Source organism: the organism of the source record quoted next, unplaced genomic scaffold (genome assembly GCF_019419815.1).
Source record: "Pyrus x bretschneideri cultivar Hongxiangsu unplaced genomic scaffold, Pyrus_bretschneideri_v1 Contig34, whole genome shotgun sequence".
Taxonomy (NCBI): Eukaryota; Viridiplantae; Streptophyta; class Magnoliopsida; order Rosales; family Rosaceae; genus Pyrus; species Pyrus x bretschneideri.
In genome coordinates this window covers 1,004,528-1,020,920 of record NW_025999657.1, presented here as the reverse complement: position 1 = coordinate 1,020,920, position 16,393 = coordinate 1,004,528, and the positions used below count along the sequence as shown (strand labels likewise).

At 36.8% G+C, this 16,393-nt stretch overlaps 1 protein-coding gene across 4 annotated transcripts; it reads left to right on the top strand.

Annotated features, from left to right (window-relative positions):
• Window positions 1-10,877: 10,877 nt before the first annotated feature.
• Window positions 10,878-16,172, top strand: LOC103960428 (two-component response regulator-like APRR2). 4 transcript variants are annotated; one of them, XM_048591572.1, is made up of 12 exons: window positions 10,878-11,043; window positions 11,501-11,721; window positions 12,228-12,307; window positions 12,400-12,466; window positions 12,700-12,746; window positions 12,903-12,980; window positions 13,077-13,628; window positions 13,854-13,994; window positions 14,242-14,553; window positions 14,655-14,723; window positions 14,822-14,911; window positions 15,586-16,172. In XM_048591572.1, exons 2-12 carry the CDS (start codon window positions 11,592-11,594, stop codon window positions 15,745-15,747), a joined length of 1,728 nt encoding a protein of 575 aa, XP_048447529.1. In that variant the 5' UTR covers window positions 10,878-11,043; window positions 11,501-11,591; the 3' UTR covers window positions 15,748-16,172. The 4 variants fall into 4 exon arrangements, with proteins under 4 accessions (XP_048447529.1, XP_048447530.1, XP_048447527.1 ...); XM_048591573.1 differs by having other exon boundaries at window positions 10,878-11,052; XM_048591570.1 differs by having other exon boundaries at window positions 10,878-11,080.
• The last annotated feature ends 221 nt before the right edge of the window (window positions 16,173-16,393 follow it).

Below are 16,393 nucleotides of genomic sequence, written 5' to 3'. Positions count from 1 at the left end.
GGTAGTGGAATGTTATGACATCCATTACGGGGGAATACGTCTCCTCATAATCAATCCCAGGGCACTGAGAGAAGCCTTGTGCTACTAGGTGTGCTTTGTATTGCACTATTTCATTCTTCTTATTACGCTTCCTCCCGAAAACCCACTTGTAGCCCATGGACGTCACATGTGGTGGAGTAGGAGCTACAGGCCTAAACACCTTACGATAAGTGAATCGAGTTCAACCAGGATTGCTTGTTTCCAGTTTGACCAATTCGTTCTAAGTCGACATTCATCAACGAAGCGTGGTTCAATGTCATCGCTAAGCATGATGTTGGAAATAACTGTATACATGAATGCATCATCGATAATCATCTCATTCCGATTCCAAACTTCATCCAATACTGCGTAATGGACCAAAATCTCGCGATTCTCGGGAAGCTGGTATGTCTCATATAAGACATCATCGTAATCTAGAATAACCTCATGAGTTGGAACATATGAGTAAGCAATGGTTGGATTCAGACTAGGGTTACTAGTTTGTGCCGTTTTCCTCTTCTGGGGTTATGAATCCTTTGAACCAGAGGGTCTGCCACGCTTCAGGGTAGAAATAGGTGATTGGCTAGCCGCCAGTGTACCAAGCCGGGTAGGAGGTGCGGCTGCCCCATCCTCGGGCACAGTTCAGCCTTCCAAGGCAGTGATATGGCGTATGTTGAGTACGTCTATCCTTGTAGGTGTGTTTGCAGCGGGTATATGTGTTCTCGTCACTTTGCTATATCAGTAAAAGTATCCGGCATGCTTTGAGTGATGCTCTGAAGATCTAGAATATGTTGCACTTTAGTTTTAGACTGACGGGTGCGAGGATTTAAATGAGACATAGTGAGAGTAATCCACGACAATTCATGACGTTCTACAGGAATGTTAGTAATCTTATCTCCCCATAACGACGAGAATACTGTCTCATCAAAGTGACAATCCATAAAATGTGCAATAAAGAGATCTTCTGTCAAGTGCTCTAAGTAGCAAATAATGGATAGTGAATTAATCAACATAAATTCCCATTTTTTTTTTGAGGACCCATTTTGGTACATAGTGGTGGCGTTATTGGCATATAGATTGCGCACACAAACACACATAAATGCGAGACGTCAGGCTCGTATCCAGTAACTTACTATAACGGTGACTGATGTTGGGTAGCAGTGGGCCTAAGGCGAACCAACATAGCTGCATGCAATATTGCATACCTCCAGGCAGATACCGGCAAGTTAGTTTGTATAACCAAAGTCCAAGCTATCGTTTGAAGACGCTTTATGAAAACTTCTGCCAGGCCATTTCAGGTGTGAACATAGGGTACAAGATGTTCAACTTCAATCCCAACAGACATGCAATAATCGTCAAAGGTTTGTAACATAAACTCTTCACATTATCTAGTCAAATCGACTTGATCGGATAATTAGGGTGGTGACCCTTAAGCTTAATAATTTGAGCTAGGAGTTTCATAAATGCAGCATTGCATGTGGACAATAAGCAAACATGTGACCATCGTGTCAATGCATCAACCAACACCATGAAGTATCTAAATGGTCCGCATGTTAGTTAGATAAGTCCACAAATATCCCCTTGAATCCTTTGAAGAAACTTAGGGGGGTCGTGAATAATCTTTGTAAGGGAGGGTTGAATGTTCAACTTCCCCAAGGAGCATGCTTTGCAAAACGGATGGCCGGGATAAGATCTTAAGTGATGCCCATGTGATACTTTGAGGATGTAGCGCATTATATCTTATCTGGGGTGTCCCATTCGATCATGCCAAAGTAAGAGAGTGATTTGGAACCCAGCCATAGGGACATCCATATGATGGGTCTCCATGAATCAAATGGTTGCTATATACAACCCACCCGGGAAACGTTCCAACTTTTCATGAATACGTTTTTGGCCATATTTGTAAGAAGTGATACAAAGAAATTTAGAACCATTCTCTTCAGTGGTTTCAACATGATATTGATTATCTCGAATATCTCTAAAACTCATCAACGATCTGCCAGAATGTGGAGAATAAAGTGCCTCTTTAACGGTTAATTCAGTACCATTCGACAGTATTATATGGGCCTTTCTGTTTCTTCTATTAGGTTGGATGGGCCTGAAAGGGTTGTCAGAGTTGCATTTTTAGGTACGAAGTTAGTAAAATAATGTTTCTGACGCAATATGGTGTGCATGGTGACACTATTGGCCAAATAACTAACTTCCCCACTAGTCATACCTAGAAATAAATTAATTGAATCGGTCACATACATAAATATAAGTCCGTTCATTCAATTAATCAATTCAAGAAATAATATCCATAAAATAATTATCCATAATTCAAAACAAACTAAAAGTGAACAGATAATTCCAAAGAAGTTAGAAAAATTGTCCAAAAATTAAACCATAAACCTAGAATTTAGGGGAGGGGTTTGGCCACTCCTAGTAGGTTCGGCATGTTTTAGGTTGTATATGCTTGTTAGACGCAGAAATAGCTCGGATGAAGCTTTGCCTAGATTTCAACAAGAACAACCCGAGCCTTCTAGGCCATTTTCCGGACACGACACGTCTCCAAATTGGTACGAACCTCTTCTTCTTATCCTAACCTTCATTTCCATAGCTAAAACATTGAAAATGGTGAAGAAATGAGCTCGAATGGAGCACTAGAAGTCTTGAATCCCTAGCCAAATCCGACCCCTCTCTAGGTTTTTCAACGTCTTGAATCCGTTTATGATGTCGATTTTCCCAAATTCAATTATTTTAGTATAGTTTTATTAATTGGTCCCTTTATGTGCTTAGGTGCATTTATTAACGACGTTATTGTCCTCCCTATTCGAATGGCTCTTCGACGACAGAGTATTTGTGAGTGGACCCCTTCTAAAATGCATGATTTAATTACTAGAAATGCATACATGAAAGCATGATTTTATGACTATGTTTTTTGAAACGTTTATGAGTAAATTGAATTTATGCTTTATGAAATATCATGCTTTAGTGAACTTATGTTTACTGAGATATTTATGAATACGATTTATGATATGATGTTTGAGCTATGGAGCTCCGATGAGATATATTTTGGAAAGATTATGTTCATGATTTTCTATGCTTACTTAGTGGAAAGACTATGTGCCTACGGGTGAATGATACTTATATATGGCTTCAGTCAAGTGATATAGTGCCTTCGGGTGGAATATATTTATATATGGCTTCGGTCAGGCGATGTAGTGCCTTTGGGAGGAAGATATTCATATATGGCTTCGATAGGGCAATGTAGTGCCTTCGGGTGATTGTGAAATCACTACTAAGCACATTACATATGATATATGTTTTACGAAGGTTTTTATGGCATGCTAGGGTTTTTGGAAAACCTATTACTTATTATGCTACATGAGTTTTCTAAACTGGGGGTTAGTATGTTGAAGAATAATTGTTTTAGTATTACTTATATATAAACTTGGTCCACTCATGTTTTGTTTTGTTCCCTCTCAAGGCCTAGGAATGAGGCATACAACCCGAGCTACGAGGCATTCCCATATTAGTGAATTTGTGTCATCCTCTCTGCGTAGGACATCTCTTATAATAGCAATTTTTATTATTCCTTCCGCTTGTACTCCTAATTAGTTGTATGCTATGAACATGTCATGCATTATCACTTTTACATTGTTGGCAGTTGAATATTATATTTTATTAAGGTTTGTACTTGATTACTATATTGTGTTGTTACGCGAGAAGTTTGTATGCATGTTTTACATGTTCTTAGCATATGCATTCATAAAATGACTTATGTCACCCTTGGGTGTCGGCCAGTATGTGGCCATCTTGTTGTCCTTTGGACACCGAGATTGGGGCATGTCACCCGTGGTGGGGCTTGTCGCCTATTTCCACAGCCACGACAGGGTTTCAGTTGGTTATGACTGTTGGAATTAGTTACATACGCTTCAGGCGGGGCGTTCGAGCCAGTGGGTTGAGCTTGATGATTCTTCATCAAAAGCTGGTTCTGCTTTTCAGCGAGAAGTAAAACAGCTATCAAATCCAAAAATTTGGTGAACTTTTGTTTAAATTGTTGCTGTAAGACAATATTGGTGGCATTGAAGGTCAAATAGGTATTCTCCAAGAGATCTTGTTAGGTTAAGTCCTGTTTACAGAACTTAAGCAGTGATTGGGTTCTACAAACTTCATAGCTGTATTCATTCATAGACTTAAAGTCTTGGAAGCGTAAATGTTGCCAGTCGTGTCTTTCTACAGGCAAGTAAATGTCTTTCTGGTGATCGAAGCGATTGGCCAGAGTGAGCCAGAGGGTGCCTGGATCCTCCTCTGTGAGGTACTCAATTTGCAGTACATCATGGATGTGTCTGCGGATGAAGATCATTGCAGTAGCTTTCTGAGCTTCGTCGACGGTTTCATCGTCCGTAGGTTCCTCGATAATAACTCTAAGACTCTTTGTAGTAAGATGGAGCTTCATGTCTTGAACCCACTTTAGCTAGTTTCTTCCAGAGACTTCCAGAGCGGTGAAATCGAGCTTGTTCAAGTTCAACATGTCCTTAAAACAGAGAGTACAACAAGACGTGGTTAGTCGTATGGAAAGCCATAAACATATATCGTAGAACATGCGGGTTCTATAAACATGTATATTGGGTTAATTTAAGCATGAAAGCTATGGGTTTCATTTGGTAAGTTTTGAATGAAAACTGCGAGTTTCAAAGGCACTAAATGCAAAACTATAGGTTCGATTTAGTTATGAACATTCAGTTCATATATAGGGTTAATTGCCAAAAGGTGAACTTCAGGCCAATAATTTTGGATTAATTATTAGATTAATGGACTGTTGGTCACTTTAATTAATTCAATAGATTGTAACCATTCAGGTTTGATTGTAGAAGCAAAAATAATAATAACATTCGACTTAAAATTATAGAGAATGGCAAAAATAACATTGCATTCGAAAAACCATAGCCCAATATCGGTGGGCTTAGGTGCCGTGTGCAGGGCTAGACCCTAAAAAGGCTCAGTGGGCCACGGGTTGGTTGCGAAGCAGCCCAATTATGGCTGCAGGTTACGGGCCAGAGGTTTAGGGATAGGCCTAGCAGCGCGAGGGAACACGGGCCCAACTCAGAATTGGCTGGAGGTGTATGTGCGAAGCCCAATCGCGGTCTGGCTTCGATTTTGGGCTTGGGTGTGAGAAGCCCAATGAAAAGGTTGGCTTTGGATTGCAGGCTAAGGCTAGGACAAAGCCCAGTTGCAGGCGGGCCAAGTTGTGCAAAGCCCAACAAGGCTTTGAGGGTATGCTGGTGAACTCAGGGCTTCAGGCTTGTATGGTGACCAACCTAGGCCGAGGCATGCTATTATGCAGTGGTGTCGAAACAACGTCGTCTTGGTGATGGTGTTGCTGTTAGCCAGGTTGGCTTGGCGGCGTGGCTCGATCTCAATTTTTTTTGTCTTTTTTTTTTTTTTTTTTCTTTTTTTCTTTTTTTCTTTTTTTTTTTCGAATTCTAGGGTTAAAAATCCTAATTGCCTTTAAGTTAATTTCGATGCTTTGTCTCACAAATTCCACATAACATAATTGTGTATTGCATGAACAAATATATATATTGGCAAAATATATGAACACATATACAATATATATATATATATATATATATATATAATTGAAAGGAAAATATAAATATAGGGGGTTGATGCATCATGGGGAATGTTTTCATGCTTCAAGATCGTTTCAAATATCTTAATTTATTTTAAAAGAGCCTGATTGGCAAAAAATAATTGAAGGCCTTTGATGTTGTAGAAGAAAGCCTCCTCCACGATCCTTCAGTTCCTTAGCTTCTGGCAAGAGCGTGCTAATAACGTGTTGTAGGCCTAATTTACTGAACTGTATTTGGGACAAAAGAGGGAGAGGGCCGGTGGCAAGAGAGAGAGAAGAGAGAGATGTAATTATGAGGTGTGTGTTGTATTACCTCATTGTGCCTTTATTTATAGTAGTAGGATAGGTTAAATCCTTACCCTAATACGATTACAACTCTAATAGGAATTTAACTACTAAGGGGAATATACAAAGATACTCCTAGATATACTAGGATTTACACAATCACATTCCTAATCCAATAGGATTGCAACAGAAATATACATATTAATAGTAATATAATAAGTTGTATAAAGTCAAGAGACTTTGATCAAAATTGAATACCATTAAAGTTTTGTCAAAGAGTGTTAGTAATTAGGGTTTAAAATTTCAAATGTTAAAAATAATTTTAAAATTGGAAATTTGAAAAGTCTCCCTTTTATTTATTTTTAATTTCAATGTTAAAAATAGTTTTAAAATTTGAAAAGAATATTTAATAAAGAAATTTACTATGTGAAATTGGTATTAAGTGGAATATCCAGTAAATAAAATATGATCTGTTGGGCTGACTAGTGAAGCACACTAGTCAACTAAGATAGATCCGTTAGTCAACCAACACAGATTATATAATCAGATTTAAGTTACCAATAACTATCCTAGTCATCACTTCACCAGTTTATTTTATGTTATTATTTTGTTGAGTGAGCATGAGTCGATGCACATATCTATTAACAAGTTAAGAGGTACATGTAGCATGTAAATATAGGTGAGATATATGACAAGTAATAAAAGATTTTCAACACAAGAAGTTTTTTGCCGGAAAAACTCACATCTGGGTTAAAAAACCGAAGACTCTCCACTGAGTTCAGTTCACTAGTACAAACAAGGTTCTTACAAAGTACTATGCATATCTCAATTCCTAGACCTAATCTATGGAGCAACTCTACCTTTGTGCAACCTTACTTTGCACGAGATGATGATCTCTTTAGTCTTCACGAGGAGATAACTTCTACCTTGAACTCTTCTCCTTGTGGCTTTGAAACAAGCTTAACCTATGCAGATGATGGTATGATGATGACATGAAAATCTGGATCCAATGACTAGTCAGTTTCTCCAGTCAATTAGTTGAAGGAAGAAATTGATGAGAATCCAAAAATAGGTCAATACACAGATTTGAAACTTGAATAACTTGACCACGAACTTAATGCAAAATGCAACCCTAATATACAATGATTGGGTGTTTAATGCATAAAAATGGTTTTCCAACTAGGGTGTCTTTAATGAAGAACAAAGAGCAAGGTGAAGCTTTAATGCTTTCTCTCTTTCTAGGAAAATAAATCTAAAAACACCAAGCAACCAAATGGACCAGCTAGCGATCTTAACCCCAAAAGCTTTAGTTTATTTTTCAACAAACAAAAGGCACATGTCAGGCTTCAAAACAATCTAAAAATATCAAGAGTAAGGAACATACATTTGGCAAAAAGTTGTTAGTCAGCCTATGTAGGCAGGTCTTAAATTACGTGCCTAGCTAGGTAGAACGCATCAAATGATTTAGACAAGACAACAACACTGGTTAGAATGAAACATGAATATTCAGATGTGAAATGCATATGTATGGCTGGACCCTACTTAAGATGATGTGCCACAACCTTGAACTCTTGTCTCCAACAACTTAGGCCTTTAAGGGTGAATTAGAGCAAGTGTGGTACAATTATGAGCTATGTCGATCTTGGGCTCATGACTGAGGGTTAGATGTTTTTCCACGACCTTGACCCATCTTAGACCCCTTGTGGCCTCGAGAAGTGGTGGCATGTGCTTCAGGTACAGCGTTCAAGCCAGTAGGTCTAGCTTGATAGTTCCTCATCAAAAGTTGGTTTTGTTTTTTAGCAAGTTGTAAGACAGATGTCAAATATGAAATCTTAGTGAATCTATTTATGCTATATTTTTGCAGCAAAACAATATTGGTGGCAAGAAAATTGAATAGGTATTCTCCATGGATCATGTTCAGTCAATTCTTAGAATTTAAGGCCACTCAGTTTTATAGTTTGCTGATATTCCTCTTCACTTGTAAGTGAGAGGTCTTATGTTCGACTCTCGTGGATGGCGAATTCATACCAAATTAGGTTGCCTATTATGTGGCTTAGCCAAACTCTCTCTCCCCTTAGTGTAAAATATTTGTTGTACTAAAAAGAAAAATTCCTAGAACTTGAGAAGTGATCAGATTGGACAAACTTCATAATTGTACTCATTCACAGACTTGAATTCAATCACATAGATTTAATCAGTTCATAACCCACCTGGCTCGTAAGGGGGATACACTTAGAATACACACTAAGGGGCAACCTAATATTCCTTTCTTCATGTAAGTCGGAGTTGGTGCTACATGTATTGAACAAGTATCCCCTTATTAGCTATGTTGGATGTTTTGTGCATAGAATAAATCCAAAAAGAATTAAGAGACGTAAATAAACAAGAGTATGATAGAGTGAAAAATATTATCATTCAATCTTGTAAACTAATTGAGACCAAAATTGGAAAAAGAGATACGAACGGAGAGGAATAACCAATCGATGAAAGAAACAAATTCATTTAGAAACAAATAAGTTCTGGTGCTGAAGGACTCTATCCTTTGGATGGGGGGTGGTACCCTCCGTCGTGCTGGAAGATGTCAAGTCCTCTGATTGACCCTTCTGTGATCACTGCCGATGCATAGGTCAGAACTCGAACTTCTCAATTGGGTTTCTGTAATTTTTTGTATGAGGTTCCGGAATCCGCATGACCAACTAATGGAAATTGAAATTTTGTAGCCGAATTTCATAGGAATCGTGTACTTACCATACAAAAGTAGCTTTCTTTTTTTTTTTTTTTTTTTTTTTTTTTTTTTGTGTGAAAGCCATGGAAAAGTAGCTTGTGGTTAACGAGAGATTTTTTAGTGTACAGAATACGAATATGTACGCTATATGTTATTATACAAGTTGAGGAACACTTTATAAAAGAATTTCTTCCACTTTTATAATAACATATATATGATGTAGCGTCCTATTCTCCAGGCACATTGAAAAATCTTTCGTGATTAATGGAGGAGTATGGAAAGCTACTTTTGGATTGTGTCATATAAACTCACATGTTTCATTCCACAATAATTATATTTGCCTGCAAAGTCTTTCACGTGAGGAGCATAAAAACCTGGAAAATTCACACGAGTGAAGGATTTTATTATTAATCAAACAGTGATATTATCTTTCTTTATTATTTTCATTTAAAAGTGTCATATTATTATGTGAAGAAGAATATCAATGAAAATGCTTCTATATACATATATATATATATATTTTTTTTTCAGAAGTTTTTGGAGACACTTCTATTTGGTGTACATCGAAATTCTTAAGAAAAATGCAAACGCTTCATGTAAAGACACTTTAAGTGGAAGCACACAACAAGTATTTAAAAAAAAAAAACACTTCAAATATGTTTTCAACTTAGAATAATTTTTAACTTCTGTAGAACACTATTAGTTATTTTAAAATTACTTCTAAGCAAACCAAAGTTTTTTACAAGAAGAGAGCATTTGCATCATGATTCAATTGTGGGCCATTATATGATAAGAAAATTATAGGTGGAGATCACAGCTCTAACTAAAAGCGAAAAATAAATCATAATATAAAGGATACTAATCAATCTTTATGGAAAAGTGTGACGTGGTCAGAAGTGGCTAAAAGAACTAAAATGGAATGTTAGTTGAGTGTCTGATTAATTCCCAACCTACGTTCTGATTAAAAGAGGAGAATCCTAAATGGCCACTACAGCTTAGTAAAGATGAACAATTAGACTATAACGAATGGGGAATTTGCAAAAAGCTGATAGCTGTGGTTGGAGAAACCTCCTCATGTTGTGGTTCGAGAAATCTTCTGATGTAATGACTGGTTTTATTTTTAAGAATAGTATAACTTTGTAATTTTGTTGGTAAATGATATTTTTTTTTCTTTTTACCAGGTCGAAATTTTTGACAAGATTTTTATCAAGACTCTTTTAATGCACTATATCCTCTATTTGTACATATTCCTTTTTTATATCAATGAACATCGTACCTTATCTTGAAAAGCTTATAACCGAGTTGATTAGAAGCATTTATTTCTATATATGTGATCCTGAATTCGATTTTCTATGTCCTAATATTAAAACTGTTCGTCCTCATACACGTGGTCATAAGTTCAATTTCTTTGTCCCAATATTGCTATTTGAAAAAGAAATAGATATGAATTAAACATTAATACAAGATAAATGATTGAGATTCCCAATTGAACAATATAAACATGTCTAAATTATGATTATATTAAAAATAATCTGACAAGGGAATATTTTTCATAAACACAAAACCATTAATGCATTGTAATATATGAAATAATATGCATTGTGTGAGGAGAGAATCCTTTTTCATCCATCTAGAATACAAATTGGTACATTACGTGTTATAATATAAGGTTTTAGTATATCTTCACTTGTATTATGATACGTAACGTATCACTTTGTATTTTGTATAATGAAAGAATAATACTTGCATTCACCTTTGGAGAGATGAACTCATTCTTCCACTTGCAAATAACATATTTTTACCATAAAAAAAATTATAATCAGAAACGTCCAATTTCTTAATTTTCATTTGAAGATTATCCCTACAAAAGAATCATTCGAATCGAAAATCATTTGGTCATCTAAATGTATCAAATAAATAAACAATTCATTTTTAATATGTTACTTGGTGCATAGCTTTATTTGACACATTTGCATAATTAAATAATCTCATGTTCGACAAATGTTTTTTTAGTAATAATCTTCAAATAAAAATTATGAAATTAAATGACTCTGATTATAATATTTTACAGTAAAATAACATTATTTACAGGTAAAATTACGTTAGGGGGGAATGCAAGTATTATTTCTCATTAGGAGAAAAAGTGCATGTCCGGTAGGTTTTGGAATATGCACCAAAAAATAGGTGTGCTGAGAGAGAAAATTTTGTATTGAAAGAGAAAAGACTTTTTGCATATTCTGTGGTCCGTAAACACCCGATGGTAAATGTTTGCAGAGGCCTCAGACGCCTTCAGAAGACGCACTTAAGCCTCTCTCTCTCTCTCTCTCTCTCTCTCTTATAAGCAGCTTTCTGCATACATCCAAGATGTGGAAGAGGACCTGAAGGAGAGCCTTTTGAGGTGACAAAGGTTTTATCCTTTTGTGTTTTGGTGAATAGTAAGAAATATTTTATCTTTCACTGCATTTTCTTTGGCATATATATTGATCTTGTTGGTGTGTGTTTATATTTTTCGCCTTTGGGGAGCTATATTATATACTGCTGGCTTTTCTGCTGCTTTTGAGCTTAATTATATGTGCATGCATGCCTTTGCCTGAACTGTGAAGTTTGTTGTTTTAGTTTTCACTCCCAAGAATTTCCCAGTTTTTGTTTCAGACGGTATTATTGCCTTTTTGTTTTTGTTTAACCTCTTCATTTTCTATTGAGATGGTGAAGATCTTATACTGTCTGTTGTTTTAGTTTTGACTCTCAAGAATTTCCCAGTTCATAAATTGTTCAATCTCTTGTTTCTTTTATTTGCTTTGAGATTATTAGATCAAGAATTGATGGTTGTGTTTAATTAGTGATTTATCTTGCAGAGTTGATTAATTGGATGGTCGTGGTTAAAAGCTGTGATCTGGAGCAACAGTACACAAGGACAGCAGCCTGAGAAAGGATGCCAAACCAGCTATGGTTTGCACTGCCAATGATTTGCAGGAGTGGAAAGATTTCCCAAAGGGCCTCAGAGTTCTTCTGCTTGATGGAGACACCACTTCTGCTTCGCAGATAAGATCAAAGCTTGAGGCAATGGATTATATTGGTTAGAGATATTTCTTTCTTAGCAAAACAATTTTGTTTCCGAAACTAGAAACCTATTTAATTTCACTCTTTTTGCACTTGTTCATTAACATTCCAGGAGTATGCTGGTCCCCCTTGTCAAAGGCATCTCAATTATAATGCTTCCTTATATAGATGCATTCTTCAAATGTCGATTTGGATTTTAGTCGTATGGAACTTAGGAAGCTACATTGCCATGGAAGAAGAATCAATTTCTTGCAATTCTCAACAACCACCATTGATTTTTTACCTTTATTTTTTTAATTTTTTTGGTTAAAGTTGAATAGTTGGATACTTGTTTGATTTAAAATAATGTAATTCTCTGAACTAAACTGATTTGTTGAATGCAGTTTAGATCTAAATAGCATATTTGCATATTTTAGTGTTGGTTTAACTTCTATGTTACTATACTGCTTTAGTTTAAATTGTTTGTTTCAATGTCTGCTTTATGTATACACATTTTGGGTAAAATTATTGTGTTGATTGCAGTTACTGCATTCTGCAATGAAAACGAAGCATTGTCAGCATTTTCAAGCAACCCTGAAAGTTTCCATGTTGCAATTATTGAGGTAATGAACTTAAAACGAAACTATAACCTAATTATGCTACTTTCAGAGACGTTTTGATGACAAAAGCAACCCACTCTGTTCATTGGTCCCAGGTAAATGCAAACAATGGCCATTTGGGTTTCCAATTTCTTGAAACTGCGAAGGAGTTGCCTATCATTAGTAAGTTTAGAAAGTAATTCTAACCATTTTAAGTTCGCCACAAAACTGTGTTCTTGATTTTTGATTTGTAGTTTGTTTCTGTTTTAGTTCTTCTAATGGTTTTGTCTGTTAACTTGCTTATAAACATCTTTTGTGTTTTATTTGCTGAATCTGTATCCGAATTTTTAATAACAATTTAGATAATTAAATATTACTTTTATTCCTGATGTGAAGCTGCCAAATCTTTCTTACAGTGACTTCAAACATTCATTGCCTGAGCACCATGATGAAGTGTATAGCGGTAAGCTATCTGCTCTAACCTCTTAATTCACTTTTCAATGGAACTGACATTTTTTTGGTTCAAGTTTAGCTCTATGGTCTTAATACTCAAACCAAAGCTGAAGGTTCTAACTCCATTTCCTGTGAATCATATGTTGTCATGACGTTCTATTTTCAGCTTGGTGCAGTTGAATTTCTGCGGAAACCACTCTCTGAGGACAAACTTAGGAATATTTGGCAGCATGTGGTTCATAAGGTCTGTCGAGTGTGGAAATGTTGTTTCAAGATCTACCACAAAGTATTATGCAATTCTTGCAAGCAGAAATTTTCTGATTTTGTAAATCCTGAGCAGGCATTCAATGCAGGAGGAAGTGTCATCTCTGAAACGCTCAAGCCTGTCAAAGAATCACTAGTATCCATGGTGCAGCCCAAACAGGAAAATGAAGAACAGAACTGTAAAATCTCTAAAGAAACAGAAAATGTTCTGCGGGTCCATGAAAATGACCAAGAACAATCAGCAGGGTGTGATAAGTACCCAGCTCCTTCAACACCGCAGCTTAAACAAGTATCACGATTACTGGACCATGGAGATTGCCAAGATCAAATTAACTGCCTATCAGAGAAGGAGAGTGGGGAGCATGACATTGAAACTAAATCAGTCGAAAATACTTGTAACAATCCAATTGATGAAGGGAATCTTCTCACAAGCGAACCTCATCTTATGCTTAGGAAGACGGCAGTTAAAAAGGAAAATGACTCAGGTGATGGGTCTAAGAGTCAGGTTGATATGTCCCATCACCCGGATAATATAGACAGTGGCAATGATAATGGTGGTGCTGCTGAAAATCTGAGTAAAGCATCAGTTCCCAATTCTTCATGCAAATCTAATCGGAAGAAGATGAAGGTACTTGATTTAACATCAAATCATGATAGATTATTTGAGCTTTTTCAATTCGTACCCCGTACTGGTACAGACAACATTTATGTGTGTTGGTCATGCATTAATACACTAGTAATCCTCTTGGAAAATTATTTATTTTATTTGTGCTCAATTCAATTATTGAGTACGTACGAGCACTTGAAGATTCTGAAAATCTTAGTACATTTGCAATTTTATGTTTGGTTTCAGGTAGATTGGACATCCGAACTGCATAAGAAATTTGTGCAGGCAGTAGAGCAATTGGGTGTGGATCAAGCCATTCCTTCTCGAATACTTGATCTGATGAAAACTGAAGGTTTGACAAGGCATAATGTAGCAAGCCATCTCCAGGTGCGCATTTTTCTAATTCTATGATAACCAATCATGTTCTGTTTCGTTATAATCATTTTCTACCGAATCTCATGAATGGGATAAAATTTGTGTCCAAAGAACTTTTCTACCTGCCAATTAAGCATGTATCATCTTATTGTTTGAAATTCTAAAGCTTCAAATCCTTGTTTTTTTAGTGTTCATACCATATTTGGCATTCAGATTGTGACGGTGAGATGATTAATTAGTATTGTTATCATGTGAGCAGAAATACCGCATGCATAAGAGGCACATCCTACCCAAGGAAGAAGACCGGAGATTGCTGCAGCCGCATCATACTAGAGATCCAATTCACCAGAGGAGTTATTATCCTTATAGTCACAGGCCTATCATGGCCTTCCCCCCATATCATTACACCAATCCCACCCTATCAATGCCTCCAGCCTATCCAATGTGGGGATCACAACCACCTGCCAGCAGTCATCCGGCCACCGTCCAGATGTGGGGCCAACCTGGCTATCCCCACTCCCAGTGGCAACCATCAGATCAAAGTTGGCAGTACTGGAACCCTTATCCAGGGGTAATGCATTGTTCTTCATCTTCACAAGTAAATATATGTAGTAGATATAAGCTGTTTGTGTATCGTAAAATATGTTATAACATAAACCCTAAACCGTACAGTTACAAGCTGATGCATGGGGTTGCCCAGTAATGCCACCTGAACAAGGTGGCTATTCCTCTTATCCTCAAGTGAGTATGCCGATGAATTAAAATATCTACTACTCTTTGGTTATATACGTAATATATCTTCATAGGTGTAATTTCACTCCTTCGTTTGCAAATTGCAGAACACATCAGGTTTTCAAAATGCAGGAGGTCATGCAGTTGAAAATGGCCATGGGTACAGCATGCCACAAAACTCTTTCGACATTCATCCGGTAACACCACAAACCCAGATTCTTAGTTCATGCACATTGCTCTAAATTTTGACATTGCATCTAATTAAATTTAGTGAAAACCTTCAAGTTTCTACTGTGACACACACTTTCAAGGACAAGGCCTTGAATTTCTGTTCATTTTCTTGACTCAAATGCCCTTCTGCGTGAGGGGAATGGTATGTGATTGCTCACGCAGTTAACCAACAGTCGTTTACCCGACATTGAAATTCGAAGTGGAAATTGTTCTTGAATTTCAATGTTTGATAAACAACTGTTGGTAAAGTTTGAATTAAAGTATAGGTGCAAAAAGTGAAATTTAGCCTTCAATTGTTATTTGTCCAATTGGTCGTCATTGTGGGAAAAGCATTATAAAAATCAAACTGAACAACATTGAAAAGCCACTCGTTCAATTATATGATTGAGAATAGTTTGCACCAAAATAATGCTTATCCATATTGGCCAAACAGGTCGTTTGAATTTGGCTTCAAATCACGCACATGCATGCAAAATTATTAATTTGACGGGATTAGTTATTGGCACTTCAAAATCGTTGTCATGTATATGTTCTCAATCCTTTCAGTTGTTTCACTTTGAAAAAGTATAGAGAACTATTTTGAAGTGCTAGTAACAGCTCCGGCACATATCTAACCACCAAGGTAATATATATGCTGCAGGCAGAAGAAGTTGTTGACAAGGTTGTGAAGGAGGCAATGAGCAAGCCATGGCTACCCCTCCCTCTAGGCCTTAAGCCTCCTTCCACTGAAGGTGTACTAGCTGAGCTAACAAGGCAAGGCATCTGCAACATTCCTCAGATCAACGGCTCCAACACCCGGTGACGTCGCGGACCTTGTCCCATCCACAAGGCTAGTGTGGTGGTCCTCCTCTCACTTCACTCAGCCAAATCAAGTCGAGTCCGTAACCATGTGTTCTGTCAAATTTTAACATGTATTGGACGCTTGATTTGTAAACGAGGACCAGAGGGTGTAGAAGTGAGCTTTTGAAATTTGACAATTGGGATGGCCATGAACTGGCCACGTTTCCCTCCTCATGTGGAAATTATTCAAAATTGCTGATTGTAAATAGTTCCAGAAGATAAGGGCCAGCTAGCTATTTGGGTGTGCAACTTTTTTTTTTCTGATATGGTCTTTTCCGTGAGCTACCTTTTGGTGTTGTTAGGTCGGTCCTACTCCTACTACTTTCGTTTCATGTCTAATTAATAATGTTAGGCAGAGTTGTTTGCTCTGCCTTCTGCCTTCTGCCATCTGCCATCTGCCATCTGCCATATGGGACTTGTGAATGGGATAACTCAGAAAACATTAGTTGGAATTGCGGACTTGTGGTCCTTATGTGATGTACATGGGTGCATTTTTGCTTACCAACCATAAATTATAGCCTATGCTTATCATGTACTGTATTATTTGACAAGTCTTTCCACTTAACTCTAGGTTTTTTTTTTTTTTTTTTTTTTTAATTTTTTTTTTT